This window comes from Diceros bicornis, chromosome 20 (genome assembly GCF_020826845.1).
Source record: "Diceros bicornis minor isolate mBicDic1 chromosome 20, mDicBic1.mat.cur, whole genome shotgun sequence".
NCBI classification, from domain to species: Eukaryota; Metazoa; Chordata; class Mammalia; order Perissodactyla; family Rhinocerotidae; genus Diceros; species Diceros bicornis.
In genome coordinates, this window is record NC_080759.1 from 14,104,457 (window position 1) to 14,123,631 (window position 19,175).

General features: G+C 34.8%; 1 protein-coding gene across 2 annotated transcripts in view; it reads right to left on the reverse strand.

The window, feature by feature from the left end:
* The window catches only part of IPO11 (importin 11), a 221,535-nt gene that overhangs the window by 87,582 nt on the left and 114,778 nt on the right, over positions 1–19,175 (reverse strand). For both annotated transcript variants that reach the window (XM_058564010.1, XM_058564008.1), the window contains 2 exons: positions 16,463–16,558; positions 15,670–15,783 (listed from right to left, as the gene is read on the reverse strand). In XM_058564010.1, the coding sequence (XP_058419993.1) occupies positions 15,670–15,783; positions 16,463–16,558 (210 nt within the window). The remainder of the gene's footprint in view (positions 1–15,669; positions 15,784–16,462; positions 16,559–19,175) is intronic.

Here is a 19,175-nt window from a genome sequence, read left to right on the forward strand (position 1 = left end):
GCTTCTATATCTTTTCCAAGACACACTTCAACACATTTTTTTAAAATAATAGTCAAAGAAACACTTATTAGTTCAAGACAATTATTTATACTTGAGTTTCCCAAATTGTGTGCTGTGTCCTAAAGATGCCACAGTGAACTCACAGAATATTTAAAATTATTGAGAAACACAGAGACATCTATCAGATACCGCAAGATACTAGCTCAAGATAGTTTCCAGTTTTAACATTACACTCCTTTCAACGACTTCATATCTTTGCAAAGTACTACTCAAAAATCAAGGTAGAACAGAAAATGAATGTGGAGGTGTCCAATCTGATTCCAAGGTTTGAGAATTTGAGTAGTGCTCGATAGGCATACATATTCTATTAGTCAGTAACTGGTTATCTAAGAATGAAATAAAAATATCATTCTTTCTTTAGATTTTTGTGTATTTTTTTTCAAAAGCTACTAAGTTATTAGGACAAATACATATTAAGTTGTTTGGACCTAACTACTTAGTAAAAGGACCTGTTAAATATTTTTATTTCTTTTGGCCTATGAGCACTGTGAAAATATTACTAACTTATTAAGGGCACCATGAACCAAGACAGTTTGCTAACTTCTGATTTATACCATGTTGTCTTCAATTCATATTTAATATGGAAACAAATGGTACAGATGCTCTCTAGAAATACTGCAATATCTAGTAAGCAAGATTTAAAAGACAAATCATAACCATTATAAAAGCAAATAACAAGTTATTAAAATACAATATATACAACTGAAGCTACAGTAATATATCTAGTTGAAATAAAGATGCAGTCAACAAAAACAGATACCTCTATAGTCTAATTTTACTTACTTATAACTTCCACTATTTCATTTATTATAAAAATATTTAACAATAGCACATAGTGAGTTTGTGGGGACTTTAATTAAACAAGCAATTAGAATATGAGGGATCGGGCCGGCCCCGTGGCTTAGCGGTTAAGTGTGCACACTCCGCTACTGGCGGCCCGGGTTCAGATCTCGGGCGCGCACCGACGCACCGCTTCTCTGGCCATGCTGAGGCCACGTCCCACATACAGCAACTAGAAGGATATGCAGCTATGACATACAACTACCTACTGGGGCTTTAGGGAAAAAAAATAAATAAATAAAATTATACAAAAAAAAAAAAGAATATGAGAGATCAACAAGTTTTTCTGTAATGGGCCAGACAGTAAATATTTAAGGCTTTGTGGACCATATGGTCTCAGTTGCAACTATTCAACTCCCCAAATCAGTCATAAACAATATGTAAACAAATGGGCATGGATGTGTTCTAATATAAAATTTCTCATAACTCACGTGTCACAAAATATTACTATTTTAATTCTTTTAAACCATTAAAAAAATGTAAAAACTATTCTTTTTTTTTTTTAATTTTATTACACCATTGCGTACACTTTTTTTTTTTTTTTTGCAGGGGAAGATTTTCCCTAAGCTAACATCTGTTGCCAACTTCCTCTTTTTTCTTTTTTTCCCCCTAAAGACCCAGTACACAGTTGTGTATAGTTGTAGGTTCTTCTGGTTCTTCTATGTGAGCTGCCGCCACAGCATGGCTACTGACAGACAAATGGTGTAGTTCCACACCAGGGAACCAGGCCAGGGCCACCGAAGCAGAGCGCGCTGAACTTTAACCGCTAGGCCATCAGGGCTTGCTCGTAAAAATCATTATTAACTCACAGACTTTACAAAAACAAGCAGCAGGCTGGATCTGGCCCATAGCTCCTAGTCTGCTGACCCCGGGGAATATATAAGCACGTGGCCCTGCTAGGATGGAGCAAACGAAGTGTGCAGGGCCAAAATTTAAGGAGGCACTCACTCTCATCACCTCACTTGCCTCACCCTAGTCCTGGCCCTGATGATAAATGCACAGCTCCCATTATTATACAAACAACCTAAGAAAGATCTAACTGAAGCTTCAGAGACTGGGGCAAAGTTTCCCAGAGGAGGTTATTTTTTTTATTATTTTTTTTTTTTATTGATGTTTTAATGGTTTCTAACATTGTGAAATTTTGGGTTGTACATTTTTGTTTGTCCATCACCCCATATATGACTCCCTTCACCCCTTGTGCCCACCCCCCACGCCCACTGCCCGGGTAACCACAGTCCAGTTTTCTCTGTCCATGTGTTGGTTTGTTGGTTTATATTCCACATATGAGTGAGATCATACAGTGTTTGTCTTTCTCTTTCTGGCTTATTTCACTTAACATAATACGCTCCAGGCCCATCCATGTTGTTGCAAATGGGACGATTTTGTTTTTTTTTATGGCTGAGTAGTATTCCATTGTATATATATACCACATTTTCTTAATCCAATCGTCAGTCGAGGGACACTTAGGTTGCTTCCACTTCTTGGCTATGGTGAATAATGCTGCAATGAACATAGGGGTGCATAAGCCTCTTTGGATTGTTGATTTCAGGTGCGTTGGATAGATTCCCAGTAGTGGGATGGCTGGATCATAGGGCATCTCTATTTTTAATTCTTTGAGGAATCTCCATACCGTTTTCCATAGAGGCTGCACCAATTTGCATTCCCACCAGCTGTGTATGAGGGTTCCTGTTTCTCCACATCCTCTCCAACATTTGTTGTTTTTTGTCTTGGTGATTATAGCCATTCTAACGGGCGTGAGGTGGTATCTTAGTGTTGTTTTGATTTGCATTTCCCTGATGATTAGTGATGTTGAGCATCTTTTCATGTGCCTATTGGCCATCTGTATATCTTCCTTGGAGAAGTGTCTGTTCATTTCCTCTGCCCATTTTTTGATCGGGTTGTTTGTTTTTTTGTTGTTCAATTGTGTGAGTTCTTTATATATTATGGAGATCAACCCCTTGTCAGATGTATGTTTTGCAAATATTCTCTCCCAGCTGGTTGGTTGTTTGTTCATCTTGATTCTGGTTTCATTTGTCTTATAAAAGCTCTTTAGTCTGATAAAGTCCCACTTGTTTATTTTTTCTTTAGTTTCCCTAGTCTGGGTAGGCATGTCATCCGAAAAGATTCCTTTAAAACCAATGTCAAATAGTGTGTTGCCTATATTTTCTTCTATAAGTTTTATAGTTTCAGGTCTCACCTTCAGGTCTTTGATCCATTTTGAGTTAATTTTTGTGAATGGCGATAGCACATGGTCCACTTTCATTCTTTTGCATGTGGCTGTCCAATTTTCCCAACACCATTTATTGAAGAGACTTTCCTTTCTCCATTGCATGTTCTTAGCAGCTTTGTCGAAAATTAGCTGTCCGTATATGTGTGGTTTTATTTCTGGGCTTTCAATTCTGTTCCATTGATCTGTGTGTCTGTTTTTGTACCAGTACCATGCTGTTTTGATTACTATTGCTTTGTAGTATGTTTTGAAGTCAGGAATTGTGATGCCTCCTGCTTTGTTCTTTTTCTTTAGGATTTCTTTAGCTATTCGGGGTCTTTTGTTGCCCCATATAAATTTTAGTATTCTTTTTTCTATTTCTGTGAAGAATGTCATTGGGATTCTGATTGGGATTGCATTGAATCTGTAGATTGCTTTAGGTAATATAGACATTTTAACTATGTTTATTCTTCCAATCCACGTGCATGGGATATCTTTCCATTTCTTTATGTCATCGTGGATTTCCCTCAATAATGTCTTGTAGTTCTCATTGTATAGGTCCTTCACCTCCTTGGTAAGATTTATTCCTAGGTATTTTATTCTTTTTGATGCAATTGTAAATGGTATTATCTTTTTGAGCTCTCTTTCTGTTAGTTCATTATTAGCATATAGAAATGCAACTGATTTTTGTAGATTGATTTTGTACCCTGCAACTTTGCTGTAGTTGTTGATTGTTTCTAACAGTTTTCCAACAGATTCTTTAGGGTTTTCTATATATACAATCATGTCATCTGCAAATAGTGAGAGTTTCACTTCTTTGTTACCTATTTGGATTCCTTTTATTCCTTTTTCTTGCCTAATTGCTCTGGCCAAAACCTCCAGTACTATGTTGAACAGGAGTGGTGAGAGTGGGCAGCCCTGCCTCGTTCCTGTTCTCAGAGGAATGGCTTTCAGTCTTTCCCCGTTGAGTATGATGTTAGCTGTGGGTTTGTCATATATGGCCTTTATTATGTTGAGGTACTTTCAGAGGAGGTTATTTTTAAGGTAGAATCAAAAGATATTAGCAATCAACTAAAGAAAAGTGAGAGACTGAGAGGGAGTGTTCTAGGTAGAGGAAATAGTCTGTATACAAGGACTCTGAAGCAAGAGGGAGAAAGGTGTTTTCAAGAAATTGAAAAATATTCTGAGCAATGAATGGCCAGATCATGGAGTTCTAAAAGGAGAGTAAGAGACGAGGCTAAAGGAGTCAAGAACCAGATTATGGTAGGCAAACCCACATTAGGGAGTTTAATCCTAGATTTAATTTAATTTATATTTAATCCTAAGTCTAAAGGAAAGACTCTGAAGAGGTCTGAAATAAGGAAGTGATAAAATCACACATATATAATAGAAAACTCAACTTGGTTGCTCTGAAGTAAACAGACATTAAGGTCATAAAAACAAAGAGGACAACTGTAACAAATACTGATGACCATTTATAGTAAATCATGAAGCAACCAAAGAATTCTGCAGTATTTTCAGAGAACTAATTTCTAAAATCAAAATATTTCTTAAGCAGTATAATAAAAAAATGACGTGATTTCTCTACTTTGATAATGTTTGTCAATTCCGCCCTGGGAAGTGCAGATACAAACTAATCATGCTGAAGAGTCCAATTAAATAAATACCTACTGCAGAAAGAAAGAACTTTACACAGAAAGAAAAAATTTTATTTCTGACTGGTTCCATCACTTTTATAACTTTAAAGAATGTAAGCTATAAATATGTTTTCTATAAGAATAAAATAATTTTATAGCATTACATCCCCTGTAGAAACAGAATAAAATGTTTAGGCAAATGGTGATCTTTTCTTTTTCTCTCCAAATGTTATCTCTTTAGTATAACCTTCATATCTCTTTAGTATAACCTTCATACTAACTGCTATTCAAGAAATAAAATGTTTTTACATAAGATTTCATGAATGAGTTGATTCATCATGCATCAACAAAAAAGTACCTTCAACCTCTCTAGAATTTGCAAGATGTGTGCTGTTTCAAGTCAAACAATTAGGATTGATTAAGAGAAAAATCTTATGATCTAAGTGCAGGTCTTCAGGAGAGTCATCTTCTTAGTATGAAGAATTTGTAGGATTTAGAGTAAGTTACCAAAATTTCTTACCACCCCCCCCCAAATTTATCAAGTCTAAATTAAAGGATATTTCCAGAAAGAATAAGATGACAAGTTTCTAGAAAACAAGGCAATACTTAAGGAATAGTGCAGTCTTAGTTTTGTAGAAAGATAAACAGATAATGTTAAAGTATTCCGCTGCAAACATCTTACTGCATCTTTATAATCAAGTTTTTTACCCTAGAAGCATACTGACATCGCAAAAACAATTTTAGTACTGAATATATGCATTTGCTGGCTCCCTCTGAAATCCCACTAAAATAAGAGTAAAGAAATATAAAAAGCAAAGAAACATCCCCACAGGGTCTTATAAAAAGGAGACCACAGGCTCTTATTATAAAGAGGAGAAACTACAATGGGTAAAGACGGCAACAAGTTTTTGGAAGATGGCAGGTGGATGAAAGAGTGTTAAGTGACTTGGCAGAACAGAAAAGCCTAAAACCAAACTGCCTGCCAGGGGAATAACAATCTAATGCAACCAGATTTGGTCTTCAAAACCCTGCAATCATCAGGCCACAAAGAAGACAGAGGTGAGGCACAGAGGTCAAAAAAGGAAAACTGGCTGAGAATCTGTATAGGGAACAATTAGAACCTTCTAGATCCCCCTCCCCACTCCTGAAGTAGTCCAAAGATACAATATTTGGAAAAATGAAATCAGAGAAGCTCGAACTCAAGACACAAAGAACAGGGGAAAGCAAGGTAAGGTACAAATTAAAATCAGATGATTTAAATGAAAATCTAGATCCTGAATGGCGAAATGCCGTCACCCCCAAAGCCCTTTTCCCCATCCTGAGTTCCACAGCACTTGTTTATACCAAAAGAGAAGCTATCTCTCAGAAGACAAGGGAAGACCATAGAAAAAAAAAAGGGCCTACAAATACTGTCATTTTCCAGTAAATTTCCCTACAGCAAAAGTGTCATTCTTCAATATTCCAAGGCTCTTAATTCTAAATTAGGTGATCAGTCTAAAAAGTTTTCATCATTCAATATAAACAAATGACTCTGAAAGACTTCAAACAGTAAATGCTTAGAGGAGGAACTGTTCTAATGGTGACTTCTGCAATGAACCCAAGCTCCCTTCCTAAAGATATAAAACTACTCTTAATTAACTTGGCATCCTCTAATATCTCACAACTGTTTTCAAGTGTTCAGAAGAGACAAACCTATCTCCAAAATCCTTGCTTGCTTCAAAGCTATCTGAATTTACTGGATCTCATTTGCCTAGCCCTATTTAATTCCGGTACATATATCTGATGTTCTTTAAAACTGTGCTCACAGTCAAAAGTAGCCATTGAACTAGATAATATTTCATTCACTTTCATTCCACTAGTCTCTAGACTCAAGCATGATGTCTTGACATTTTTTTGTCAAATCTCTGTGAAAAATATTTCTTCATAATGAAAAGTGAAAAAAGAAAAGATAAGAAAGAGTCCCATGAAAAGCCTATGCTCTAAATATAGTGTCAGAAATAAGCCTGAACCAGTAATAACAGTTCTCTCCTCAATCCTTCATACTGCCAATGGGCGTGAAGCAGTATCAGCCGCAGGTCATTATTTCTCTATAGTATAATATTTAGCCAAATGGAGGTGGCCTATTCTTCTCAGGTATTTTTTCAATGATGATTACTTGCAATAACAAGGAAACAGAACATTTCAGAAAATTTTCCACACGATGACTTTTAAACACAGAGCATCTAAAACACTATCCATTAGCTACTCAGTCCTGGGTAAGTAAAGCATGTTATTTTTGGTATAAAGACGATGTTTAAGCAGAGGACAGCGCAGGGGCAATTTCCTTTAAAATCTAAGAACAAGTAAAGCTATATTTTCAGAGCTCCATTTATGAAAATATATACTATGCTAGATGACCCATTTCTCTACTCAATTCATGTTGCTATTAACAATTACAGGAGGTAATATGATATTTAAAATACTTAAAAATCAAAAAGTAAATATAAATAAAAAATTTTAAAGTCTTTATTTTTTATACAAATAGATATTATAACACTGCTTATCAAGCTATGTAAATGGTTGCACAAATCATTATCAAATCATTTTAATAATTTCTTCCTGTCCACCAAGTGAGGACACAGTGAGTAGTCAGTCAGCAGTTCGAAATCTGGAAAAGGGTACCACCAGAACTCAACCATGCTGGCATCCTGATCTCGGACTTCCGGGCATCCTGATCTCGGACTTCCGAGCATCCAGAACTTGCATCACCAACTGGAATATCTAGCCCCTGAAGATACAAGAAACCATGAAAAGAGAAAAACGGTGCATCTCCCCATTGCCACCACCTCCAAACTTTGTGACCTTGGAGCTTACAGTTGAATGGAGGAGAAGACAGGCAAGTAAGCAATTCTGCAGTTTAATCTGAAAGACCACTCAGGTGACCTGGGGACAAGGGACTGGAGAGAACCCCAAGATTGGAGGTTATGGTAATATTCCAGCGACAAGATGAGGAAGACGTGAGCTGTGGCAGTAGCACTGGAGATGAAGAGAAGAGGATGGATTTAATGTGCTGGTTTACAAAAACACAGGAGATGAAGGAATAAGTTAAATAACACCATGACACAGCTCAGATCAAGTTCTTTGAGATAATGAGCCCAGGTTTTCCCATAAATTAATGCCATATGAAAGAAGGATGTAGGTTGGAGAGCTGTACTACAATAAAAGTTGAGGAAACTGTTGAACAAATGAGAGAAATACAGACAGTTAAGTACCATGAACACTCATAAGAAGAAAATGTCACAGAACTTGAGTGCTCAAAGAAGACAGAAGACCTTAAGACGAAGATATTGGACTAGATTGTAAAGGAGAGGTCAGAGTAGGCCACCCACAAAAGAGTGACTGTGGCTGGAGAAGAGCAGAGGCTGATGACTGATTCTTAGAAGATGCTCATTGTTTACTAGAGAGTGAAAAAGAGAAACCATCAAATGAGACGAAGAAGGAAATCAAAGAGAAATTAATCTACAGTGTCCTGGAACCTAAAGAAGAGAGGAATTTCAAGGAATGTGTAAATGAGTGTGTCAGCTAAAACCAAAGAAGGAAGTTACTATGACTTCCAATGAGGTCACAGTTTTACTTTTTCTTTTCATTCCTCCCTCAAAAGTACTAATGTAATGAAGCAAATGTTGATAGTTTTCTTGCCATACATGAAAAGTGAGATGCAGAAACACGATGGGTCGACTACTAGGTATTGAAGACTACTCCTCGCTGTACTCAAATCCTAGAGATGTGTCAACATGTTCATGAATAATGTTGGGCACATCACCAGATAATTTCTTTGCAAAAGTACTTGATGTTTTGAAAATAAAAACATCGATTTATTTCACACACCCACAATAATCATTTCTAAATCATCTGTTGACATTTAAAAGTTGTAAGTATGACCCTTTCTTTGATGCTGCTGAAATCAGCTGAATAATATTCCAGTTTGAATCAAAATTTTACCTTAAAAAAATGACATCAAATATTTTCAACTATCTTCTCCCTATGTTTATAGTCACTAGGCAATCTGCAGTCTCAGTAAATAGGATTTTCTCTTAATGTTCATAGTCATGAATCACCTTTCATCTTCCGTTAAACTGCAATTACATTCAAAGCTTCTCTTGCCCTTCTAAATACTATTTGGGATAACATCTCCAATGTCTATAAAATTCATCCAAAAGTCACATTTAATTGTTTATCCAAAAGTCATATTTAATTAGTTGGTTTAATTTTATTTCACTTTCAATAAATCAAGCTCTACAACCATCATTTGGCCAAGTTCAGGATACAATAAGTGAATAAACCTAAAAACTCAATATATTTTTCATCTGTCATCAAAAAAAAGAGTCCACATAAGTACACAATTTTTCTTGTAATTAATACTTTGCTTTGGTTGAATAGTATGTCACATTTCTTAATTTCTATATCTTCCACTTTTTTCATAATTTTCTTTCTTTCTTTTTATATATGCAATCATTTTTGGGGGGGTCAAATCTATCTGCTTTAATACCTGAAATACTCTGCAATAGAATAAACAGAATTCTAACAGATTTGATATGTTAACATTTCCACTCATCATAATACTGGGAGTCCTAACCAGTACAACAAGGCAAAAAACCAAAAGCATACAGATTGGAAAGGAATAAGTCAAACCACCTCACCTTACAAATAACATCATTGTATATTACAAACTTCTAAGGAATCTAAAATAAAACTACTGGTAGGTTTACTAAAGTCACAAGACACTTAGTCAATATATAAAAATCCATTTCATTTCTCTTCATTACCCGACAACAACTGGACCCCAAAATTCTCAAAACACCATTTACAATAGCATTAAAATCTAGAAATACTTAGGATAAATTTAACAAAATACATGTAAGACATGTACAAAAAAACTACAAAACATTGCTGAGAACACTAAAAAAATCTCAATAAATGCACATCCACATTCATGGATTAGAAGACTCAGTACTGTTAAGCTATCAATTCTCCCTAAATTGATCTATAGGATCAACACAATCCCACTGAACATTCCAACATGAATTTTTTTTTGGTAGAAATTGGCAGGCCAATTCTAAAACTGATATAGAAATGTAAGGGACCTAGAATAGCCAAACCTACTCTAAACAAGAATAAAGTTTGAGGATATATACTATCTCATTTTAAGATCTATTATAAAGCTATACTAACCAAGAAAGTGTGGTAGCATAAACATTTAGATCAATGAAACAGAATAGTCGTAAAACAGACACACACATAAATGGTCAACTGATTTTTGACAAAAGTACCAAGGAAATTCAATGGGAAAAGGCTAAGTCTTTTAGATAAATCATGCTAGAATAACCTATAACATGCAAACTTATATATGTATATGTGTATACATATGTATTTATGATGTATATGTTATAATATGTATATAACATATAAAATAACCATTGAATCTTATCTCCCATCACACACAAAAAATTAACTCACAATGAATCATTAACCATAAAACCCAAAACTATAAAAACTGTAAGACGAAAATATAGGAGAAAATCTTCATGACCTTAGGGTAGGCAAAGACCTCTTAGATCAGACACAAAAAGCATAAACCATAAAATTTTAAAAATGATAAATGAGTAAACTGATAAACTAGTAAAGTATATTGATAAAGAGCTTCTGGTCTTGGAAACATATTAATAAGAAAATGAAAAGGCAAGCTGGAGACTGGAAAAAAAAATATTCACAATACATATACCCAAAAAAGTCTTGACTCTATAGAATATACAAGGAACTCTTACAATTCAATAAGAAGACACAACACTCTTTAAAAATTGGCAAAAGATTTTAAACACTTCAGAGAAAAAATACAAATTGTTAGTAAGCACATAAAAAGACGTGCAATATCTTTAGTAATCAGGAAAATGCAAAACCACAATGAAATTTCCATTAGAAATCCCTTAGAATAGTTAAAATGAAAAAGACTGACAATACCAAGTGTTAGTGAGGACTAAGGAGCAACTAAAACTGACACACACTGATGTTGGGACTGTAAATTCTACAACCACTTTGAAAACAGTTTGGCAGCCTTTTAAACATAGACTACACATATGACGCAACAGTTTCACTACTAGGTATCCACTGAAAAGAAACCAAAACATATGCCCACACAAAGATCTGTACATGAATGTTCCTAGCAGCTTTATTCATAATAGCCAAAAATTGGAAATGACTAAAATGTCTGTCAACAAGTAAATGGATGACTAAACTGTGGTATATTCATACAATGAAATACTACTCAACAATAAAAAGGAATGATTTACTGATGTATGCAACATGGACTAGTCTCAAAAGAATGCATATTATGATTCAATTTTTTGTAAAAAAACAAACACACACCTTTTTACTTTTCAAATATTGAACTACTCCAATTGCACAGTTTATATTAAAATGCATATTTAAGGCTTGATACAACTTCCAAATTACTTTTATAGTTCTAGCTTTAATGGCTGCTCACTGCAGTCCTGATATTCTTCCAACTTTATGATTCAATTCCTGATTTCCAAATACATTATTTAAATCTCTCTGATGCTTATTTAATGTATGATCGTAAACATAAAACTTATCAAGAAAAGTTTTGTGACTTACTTGATTTACATCCTTTATTGCATATTATTAAATTTGGTGACTTAAAACCAAATAAAAACATGAACCTTTTTTTTAACTTCTGACTGAAACTATATACTTTCTCTCTGGAGTGACAATGGCACCATTTATACAAAATTCAATGAGGTTTTCATATAAATGTTTCTTATTGAAATATTCTTCTTAAACACTAAGTTTATTATTTCATTATTCTTTCATCTAGCTACATGAGATCAGTAACATCATAAAATATCTTCAAAGTCATGAATTTCACCTTTTAAGTAACTTACATAAATATTCCAAAAACCTGTTTTCTCATTTCAGTAAATACATGTTTTCTAACAGGTGGAAAATAAATCTAAAATGTAATAGTCCCATCAATATTAATTCTTTGAAATTTTTACTAAATATTTCATGTCTTAAGGTACTCTACTAAAACTGCATAGTAGATATAATTCAAAAAATGCCAATGGTACTTTTCCAAATGTTTTTGTTCACTTTGACAGCGAAAAACTGTTTATTATTTCAATCAATTTATTATTTAATGTGAATTCATGATGTTCCCTAATTTTTTCTTGCTGACTGCTGCAAAAATTCTTTACTTCATCAGAAACATTAATAGAATATGACTGACATTCTGCTGAAATGTATTTAGAACTTTCAACTTTTGAATGATATAATTCTTGAGCACCTTTGCATCCAAATTTTATATCATTAGCAATAACAAACTACTATATTTTTGTTGAAACAATAAAAGTATTTTTCATAGAGATTAGAGATTACTCTGCTTTACTCTGCACCAAATCCTACAATTTCAACAGATGTATCCAGACTGCTCTAAATGCTTCAATATATCAGATGTTCTATACTGCAATTTGTTATTAATATAATCTCTTCACTGTACTCTTCCATATTCAAAAGATTTGTTTACAAAACTTAGAATGATAAACTGCTTCATAGTAGAATTTACACTACTAATTAATTATAGCATTTATCAAGGTTATTGTTATCCTATTTTCTAATTAGTGGGACTTCAATATTTAAAAATTTTTAATTTTAAAACTCAAAGACAGGGCTGGCCTGGTGATGCAGTGGTTAAGTTCACGCGCTGCGCTTTGGTGGCCCGGGGTTCGCAGGTTCGGATCCCGGGCGTGGACCTACACACCACTCGTTAGCCATGCTCTGGCAGCGTCCTACATACAAAATAGGGGAAGACTGGCACAGATGTTAGCTCAGGGCCAAACTTCCTCACAAAAAAAAAAAAAAAAAAAAGATGAAAAAAGCCAGAGGACTCAAGCTTTCTGATTTCAACACTTACTACAAAGCTTTAATAATCAAAACAATGTGATGATCACATCAAGATAGACCTATAGACAAATAGAATAGATATAGAATAAAGAGCCTAGAAATAAACCTTGCATATATGGTGAAATGATTTTTGACAAGGGTGCCAAGACCATTCAATGTGGAAACGACAGTTTTTTCAACAAGCGGTGCTGGAAAAATTGAATATCCACATGCAAAAGAATAAAGCTGGACCTTCACCTCACATTATATATAAAAACCAACTCAAAATGGATCAAAGACCTAAATGTAAGACCTAAAACTCTTAGGAAAAAAAATAGTACAAAAGCTTCATGACATTGGATTTGGCAATAATTTCTTAGATATGGCACTAAAGGCACAGGTAATAAAAGAAAAAAAAATAATAAAGTGGACATCTTGAAATTTAAAAAATTTGTGCACAAAAAGATACTATCAATAGAGTAAAAGGCAATCCACAGAATAAGAAAAAATATTTACAAACTATATATCTGATAAGAGATTAGTGCTTAGAATACATAAATAACTCCTAAAACTCAACAACAGAAAAACAACCTGATTCAAAAATGGGCAAAGGACCTGAATAGACATTTCTCTAAAGAAGACACACAAGTGGTCAATGAGCACATGAAAAGATGCTCGACACCGCTAGTCATTAGGGAAACGTAAATCAAAACTACAATGAGATACCACTCATACCTATTAGAGTGGACACTATAAAAAAAAAAACCAAACAGAAAATAAGTGTGGGCAAGAATGTGGAGAAATTGGAACTCTTGTGCACTGTGGGCAGGAAGGTAAAATGGTGCAGCTGATATGGAAAACAGTATGGTGGTTGCTCAAAAATTAAAAATAGAAGTACCATGTGATCCAGCTATTTCACTCCTGGATATATACACCCAAAAGAACTGAAGGCAGGGTCTTGAAGAGATATTTGTACACCCACGTTCATAGCAGCTTTATTCACAGTAGCTAAAATGTGGATGCAACTCAAGTGTCCGTTGACTGATGAATGGATAAGCAAAATGTGGTATATACATACAATGGAATATTATTCGGCCTGAGAAAGGAAGGAAATTCTATATGCTACAACATGGATGAAACTTCAGGACATTTTGCTAAGTGATATAAGCCACAAAAAGACAAATATTGTATGATTCCATTTATATTAGGTACTTATAGTAGTCAAAATCACAGACATAGAAAGTAGAATGGTGGTTGTCAGGGGTTGTGGGGAGGGGGAATACAGGAGTTACTGTTTAATAGGTATAGAGGTTCAAGTTTTACAAAACCAGAAGAGTTAGGGAGATGGATGGTGGAGATGACTGTACATTATATATATTTAATAACACTAAACTGTACACCTGAAAATACTTAAAATGGTAAATTTTACATGTATTTTACCACAATAAAAAAAATTGGGGAAAAAATTTTAACATAGTACCTAGTTTTTCTTTCTCTTCCTACAGCACGCTGGACATATCTCTAACATAGAGCCTATAATACTATTATGAAATTGCCTGTTTAAGTACTGTCTCCCTTAAAAGAGTACTATAAGCTTGTCAAAGCAAGTTTCTCCAGTGTCTAGTGGAGAAGCGCCTGTTCGAAGATAGGTAGGAGGCAGCAGAATGTGGTCGCTAAGGCATCAGGCTCTGAAGTTAGGTTGCTAGGGTTTGTATAGCAACTCCATCACTTACTACCTCTATGAACTTGAGCAAGTCACTAAATCTCTCTAAGACTGAGATTTCTCATGTGAGATAGAAACAAAAATACTATTATTTCATTGGGTTGTTATGAGGATTTAAAATAATACATCAAATTTATATTATTGTTAAATATATTGTTATTATTAAAATCACTCAACACATTTTGTGGAACTCAATTGAATAAACACTTTTAACTGTTTAACATTACCCCATCACAGTTAAATTTAATGAAGCTAATGAAAAAACATTCCTATCTGTTAATCAAAACAAAGGCTAGGATCTCTAATTAGATTAGTCTAATTCTAGAAAAACTATACATTCTAAAATTTGCACTTCCTTACTCTGGATTTCCTTGATATGGAAATAGTTACATTTGTTTCAGCCACAAACTAAAGATTTCACAAATGGCCTCCATTCTAGAGATATCGGTCAAATACATTCGACCTTCTACATTTTATAAATCTTAACAGAGTAACGACTTAAAACATAAAAACCACATTTTAATATAACATATAGAGTCTCAAGAAACCAACTCACTTAAGAACCTATTCCATACTTACTCCGGTGGTTGGTTTCAGTTATAGTATTTTTTTTAATAAGCCTTTGCTGAAAAGGTCATTTCCCACAATAATTATGATGGAAACACACTGCACGGCATTAAGAACAAGTTCATTAAAGGAATGAAACAAAAAAAAAGTACATGATTATATGTAAAGTATTATTGTTTCATTTTATGCATGAGTAAACAAAAACTGCAACCATAAACAAATCAAAATTCTATCCTATGGCTAAGCAGAATAAAACTGCCTATTTTGAGAGAGAATAAAAAGTAAGTTTCAATTGTCATTCATAGATTCCTTTTTCTCTCTTCTCCCAAATTATAGGTACAACGTAAGTCATTAAAGATTTAAAATATAAAAGTTAAAATACTACAAGACTTTTATAGACTCATTATTTTTTCTTTTTTTAAGATTTTATTTATTTATTTTCCCCCCAAAGCCCCAGTAGATAGTTGTATGTCGTAGTTGCACATCCTTCTAGTTATTGTATGTGGGACGCGGCCTCAGCATGGCCGGAGAAGCGGTGCGTTGGTGCGCGCCCGGGATGGAACCCGGGACGCCAGCAGCGGAGCGCACGTACTTAACCACTAAGCCACGGGGCCGGCCCAATAGACTCATTATTTTACCAAGTTACTTCCAATCTTTATTTGGATAAAGACATCCTTCAATTTAAGTAAACTGATTCTTACCTCCTGATTAAACTTATGTGCCATCTCATTAAGAAGTGAAGAAAAGAAACTAGTGTTTTGTAGCAGGACTCGACCCATAACTCCGAGATATGTTGACATCACTACAGGATACCTCTGTACAATTAAAATACAGCACATGTAAAATTGTGTTAAGGTACAACTATAAACAATTATAAACATTCACTGACATAGTAACAATCAACAGGAATATGAAATAATATTCTCCTTCATATTACTTCTTTAGAACGAACTGCCAATATTGCCTGAGTTCTAAGTAACTTACTAAATATATAGGTTATAAAATGTAATATATATGTATTACATATACATTTATATGGATTATATACATGTATATATAATAGAGAGAGGGGAACAGAGAAAGAACGATGGTATATTTACACATTTATATTACTTTAAATGCTCCTAATATACACAGTTACAGGGATCTAGTTAAAAGCTCAACTTAGAAAATAACTGGTGTTTTCGTATATTTAATATGTAACAAAACTAGCACTATTTTTTCCCATTCCTCTGCTTCAAATCTTTGTGTATGAATACACATGCAAATAAGTGAAAGAGATGAGACAGCAAAGGAAGTCTATATCTTCCTATGCGGAGAAAGAAAAACTGTATAACTACTCTGAATTTACTTCAAACTGATTCAATAATAAGAAAAGCTTTCCTTTTATATCTAACAATGAAGAAGAAATAATTTTCCAATGAAGAAGGAAAATAATAAAAACTAGAACCCTAGAGTCCAATACTATCCTTAGAAGCTTAAGAAAAATCTTACCTCCCCTTCTATAATACCTCTGAAAACACAGGGCAGAATTGGTTGAAACATTTGCGGGCCTAATACAGGGTTCACTTTAAGGGCGTTTTCCACAACCTAAAAACCAGAAAGACACGGTAATATTTAATAATGCAAGTCATTGCTTCATGGGAAACACAGGTAAAGAAAACAGCGTATTAAATATCACCTACCAAATTTGAGAATACATACAAGTACATGAGGTATTCAATATTCTGGCACTAGACACACCTTTACAAGATAATTCATTAAAAATTGCAATTTGATATAATATTTAGACACAGCTATACATCTTGCATAGAATTTATCACATTCTGATAACATAGGCATCACGTTGTTAATGCAATTTTTATCTTTGCATTTTAAACAAATAATCCTTACAAAATGTTGCACTAATAGAGGCAGCAAAAGGCATTTCAAAGTATTGGCTTTTAATAGTGAAAAGGGAAGTTAGCAACAACTATACTCACTGTCCAAAAATAAATCTACACTTAAGTTTATCAATAAATTGGATGAAAAAGGGCATGTTGCATACACACTGCATATTTATTAAACGTGAAATGATCTTATTTCATTTATAATGTAATCATATAGATTACTAATAATGAGCATTGTGTTATAGGTGAAAATTTTGAAATATATATTATTTTATATGAGTGAGATGGGTTCCCTCTATAACAAAGATAGGTAAGCATGAAATGAAAAGTGGGGTGGAATTTTTCTGTTTGCTTATTTTTGTTTTACTTTTTAGGGAGAGAGGAAGGCCGTGGTCAGGAAGCAGCAACAAGGACCAAGAAAGAATCTACCTTGCTTCCAGAGGTCCCACTGCTGGAGGGGTAGGAATGAAAACAGACACCATTTGAGAAGGCTGTGGGCAAGTACTAGCCTCGAGGCAGAGCCAGGCTTCCCATAAACTTTCAACAACATTTCTTAAGATTGACTACTGGGGGGCCAGCCGGGTGGCACAAGTGGTTAAGTGCGCACGCTCTGCTGTGGTGGCCTGGGGTTCACCGGTTCGGATCCCGAGTGCCCCGCACCAATGCACCGCTTGGCAAGCCATGCTGTGGCGGCGTCCCATATAAAGTGGAGGAAGATGGGCACGGATGTTAGCCCAGGGCCAGTCTTCCTCAGCAAAAAAGAGGAGGATTGGCAGATGTTAGCTCAGGGCTGATCTTCCTTATCAAAAAAAAAAAGATTGACTACTGGCATTCTGAGCGGGACAAATGTTTATGCTGCAGGACTATTTCATGCACGGGGTTGGAGGGGGGTGCATTTTAGCATCTCCCATCTCTGCTCATTCTGTGCTAAAAGCATGCTCCAAACACTATGACAATCAAATATATCTCCATGCATTTCAAAACATTTCCAAGGTAAGCAAATAGTACACATGGATGACAACATTCTCTAATTTTGAGCAAGAAGTAAAAGGAATGCCCAAAGAAAAGTTTAAAAATACAAAAACTTTTACTGTGGATCAAGCACTATGCTATCTACTAAAAGATATAGGATAAAGAATCTCACAGTTCCTGATTAAAAGCAACAGGAGACGAGATTCAGAATATAATTATAATTAAATTATGATCTCAATAAAGCTTATTCTTTTAAAAAATTAGATTTGGAATAAAGATGGGGAATATATAGATAAGCTAGTAGACTGACAGACACATATTTAGCTTCATTCCCTCCTGAAACCCCACGAAAATTACAGTAAAGTATTTTAAAAGGGGGCGGGGGGGTAAAATTTTAAAAGGACAAAGGGAATGAGAGATGAATATTGGAAGCTACAAAGAATAAATTCAAGAGGTAAGTGACTTATCAGAACAGAGAAAGCTGAACCTAAGGTTGCAATGGAGAAAGCTGAAAAGCAACTTCATTTACATCCTATATCTTCTCTGTACCTTTCCTCACCAAAAAACACAAGAATTAGCAGAACCATACACCTTTGGAAAGGAGGGTAAAGGAAAAGCTAAAAATGAGACTGGTTGAAAGTCTATTTACGAAACAGATTGCCAGACAGTCCCAAATCTGCATATCTGGGCAACTGACCTTCCTCCACCCCAGGAGAAGAGAGATAGTATACTTTCTTTAAAGAGTCTAAAAGAGAGAGTTTCCAGACTAAAAGGACGCGGCAGTGCCCAGTACAATGAATTAAAATAAACCTACATCAAGGCACATCATTGTAAAATTTCAGGACACTGGGAACAAGAAAGAGAAGCTACAAGCTCGGGGAGAAGGTGCAAGGAGAAGGAGTCAGCATGGCTCTGGAAGAGACTTCTTCAAGAAAATTAAAGTAATAAAATACCTGATGGGTCCATGTGCCTGAACATATTTTTTTTTTTTTTTTAAAGATTTTATTTATTTATTTATTTTCCACCAAAGCCCCAGTACATAGTTGTATGTCATAGCTGCACATGCTTCCAGTTGCTGTATGTGGGACACGGCCTCAGCATGGCCGGAGAAGCAGTGTGTTGGTGCGCGCCCGGGATCCGATCCCGGGCCGCCAGTAGCGGAGCGCGCGCACTTAACCACTAAGCCACGGGGCCAGCCCGTGCCTGAACATATTGAGCAGAGACCACTGGCAGAGAATTCAGTGCATATAAAAAATTACACCAAAAATTATTATTAACACCAAAGATTACAAAAGTTTGTACAGAAAAGAAGTAATCACATATTTAGATCATTATGACTTTTAAAA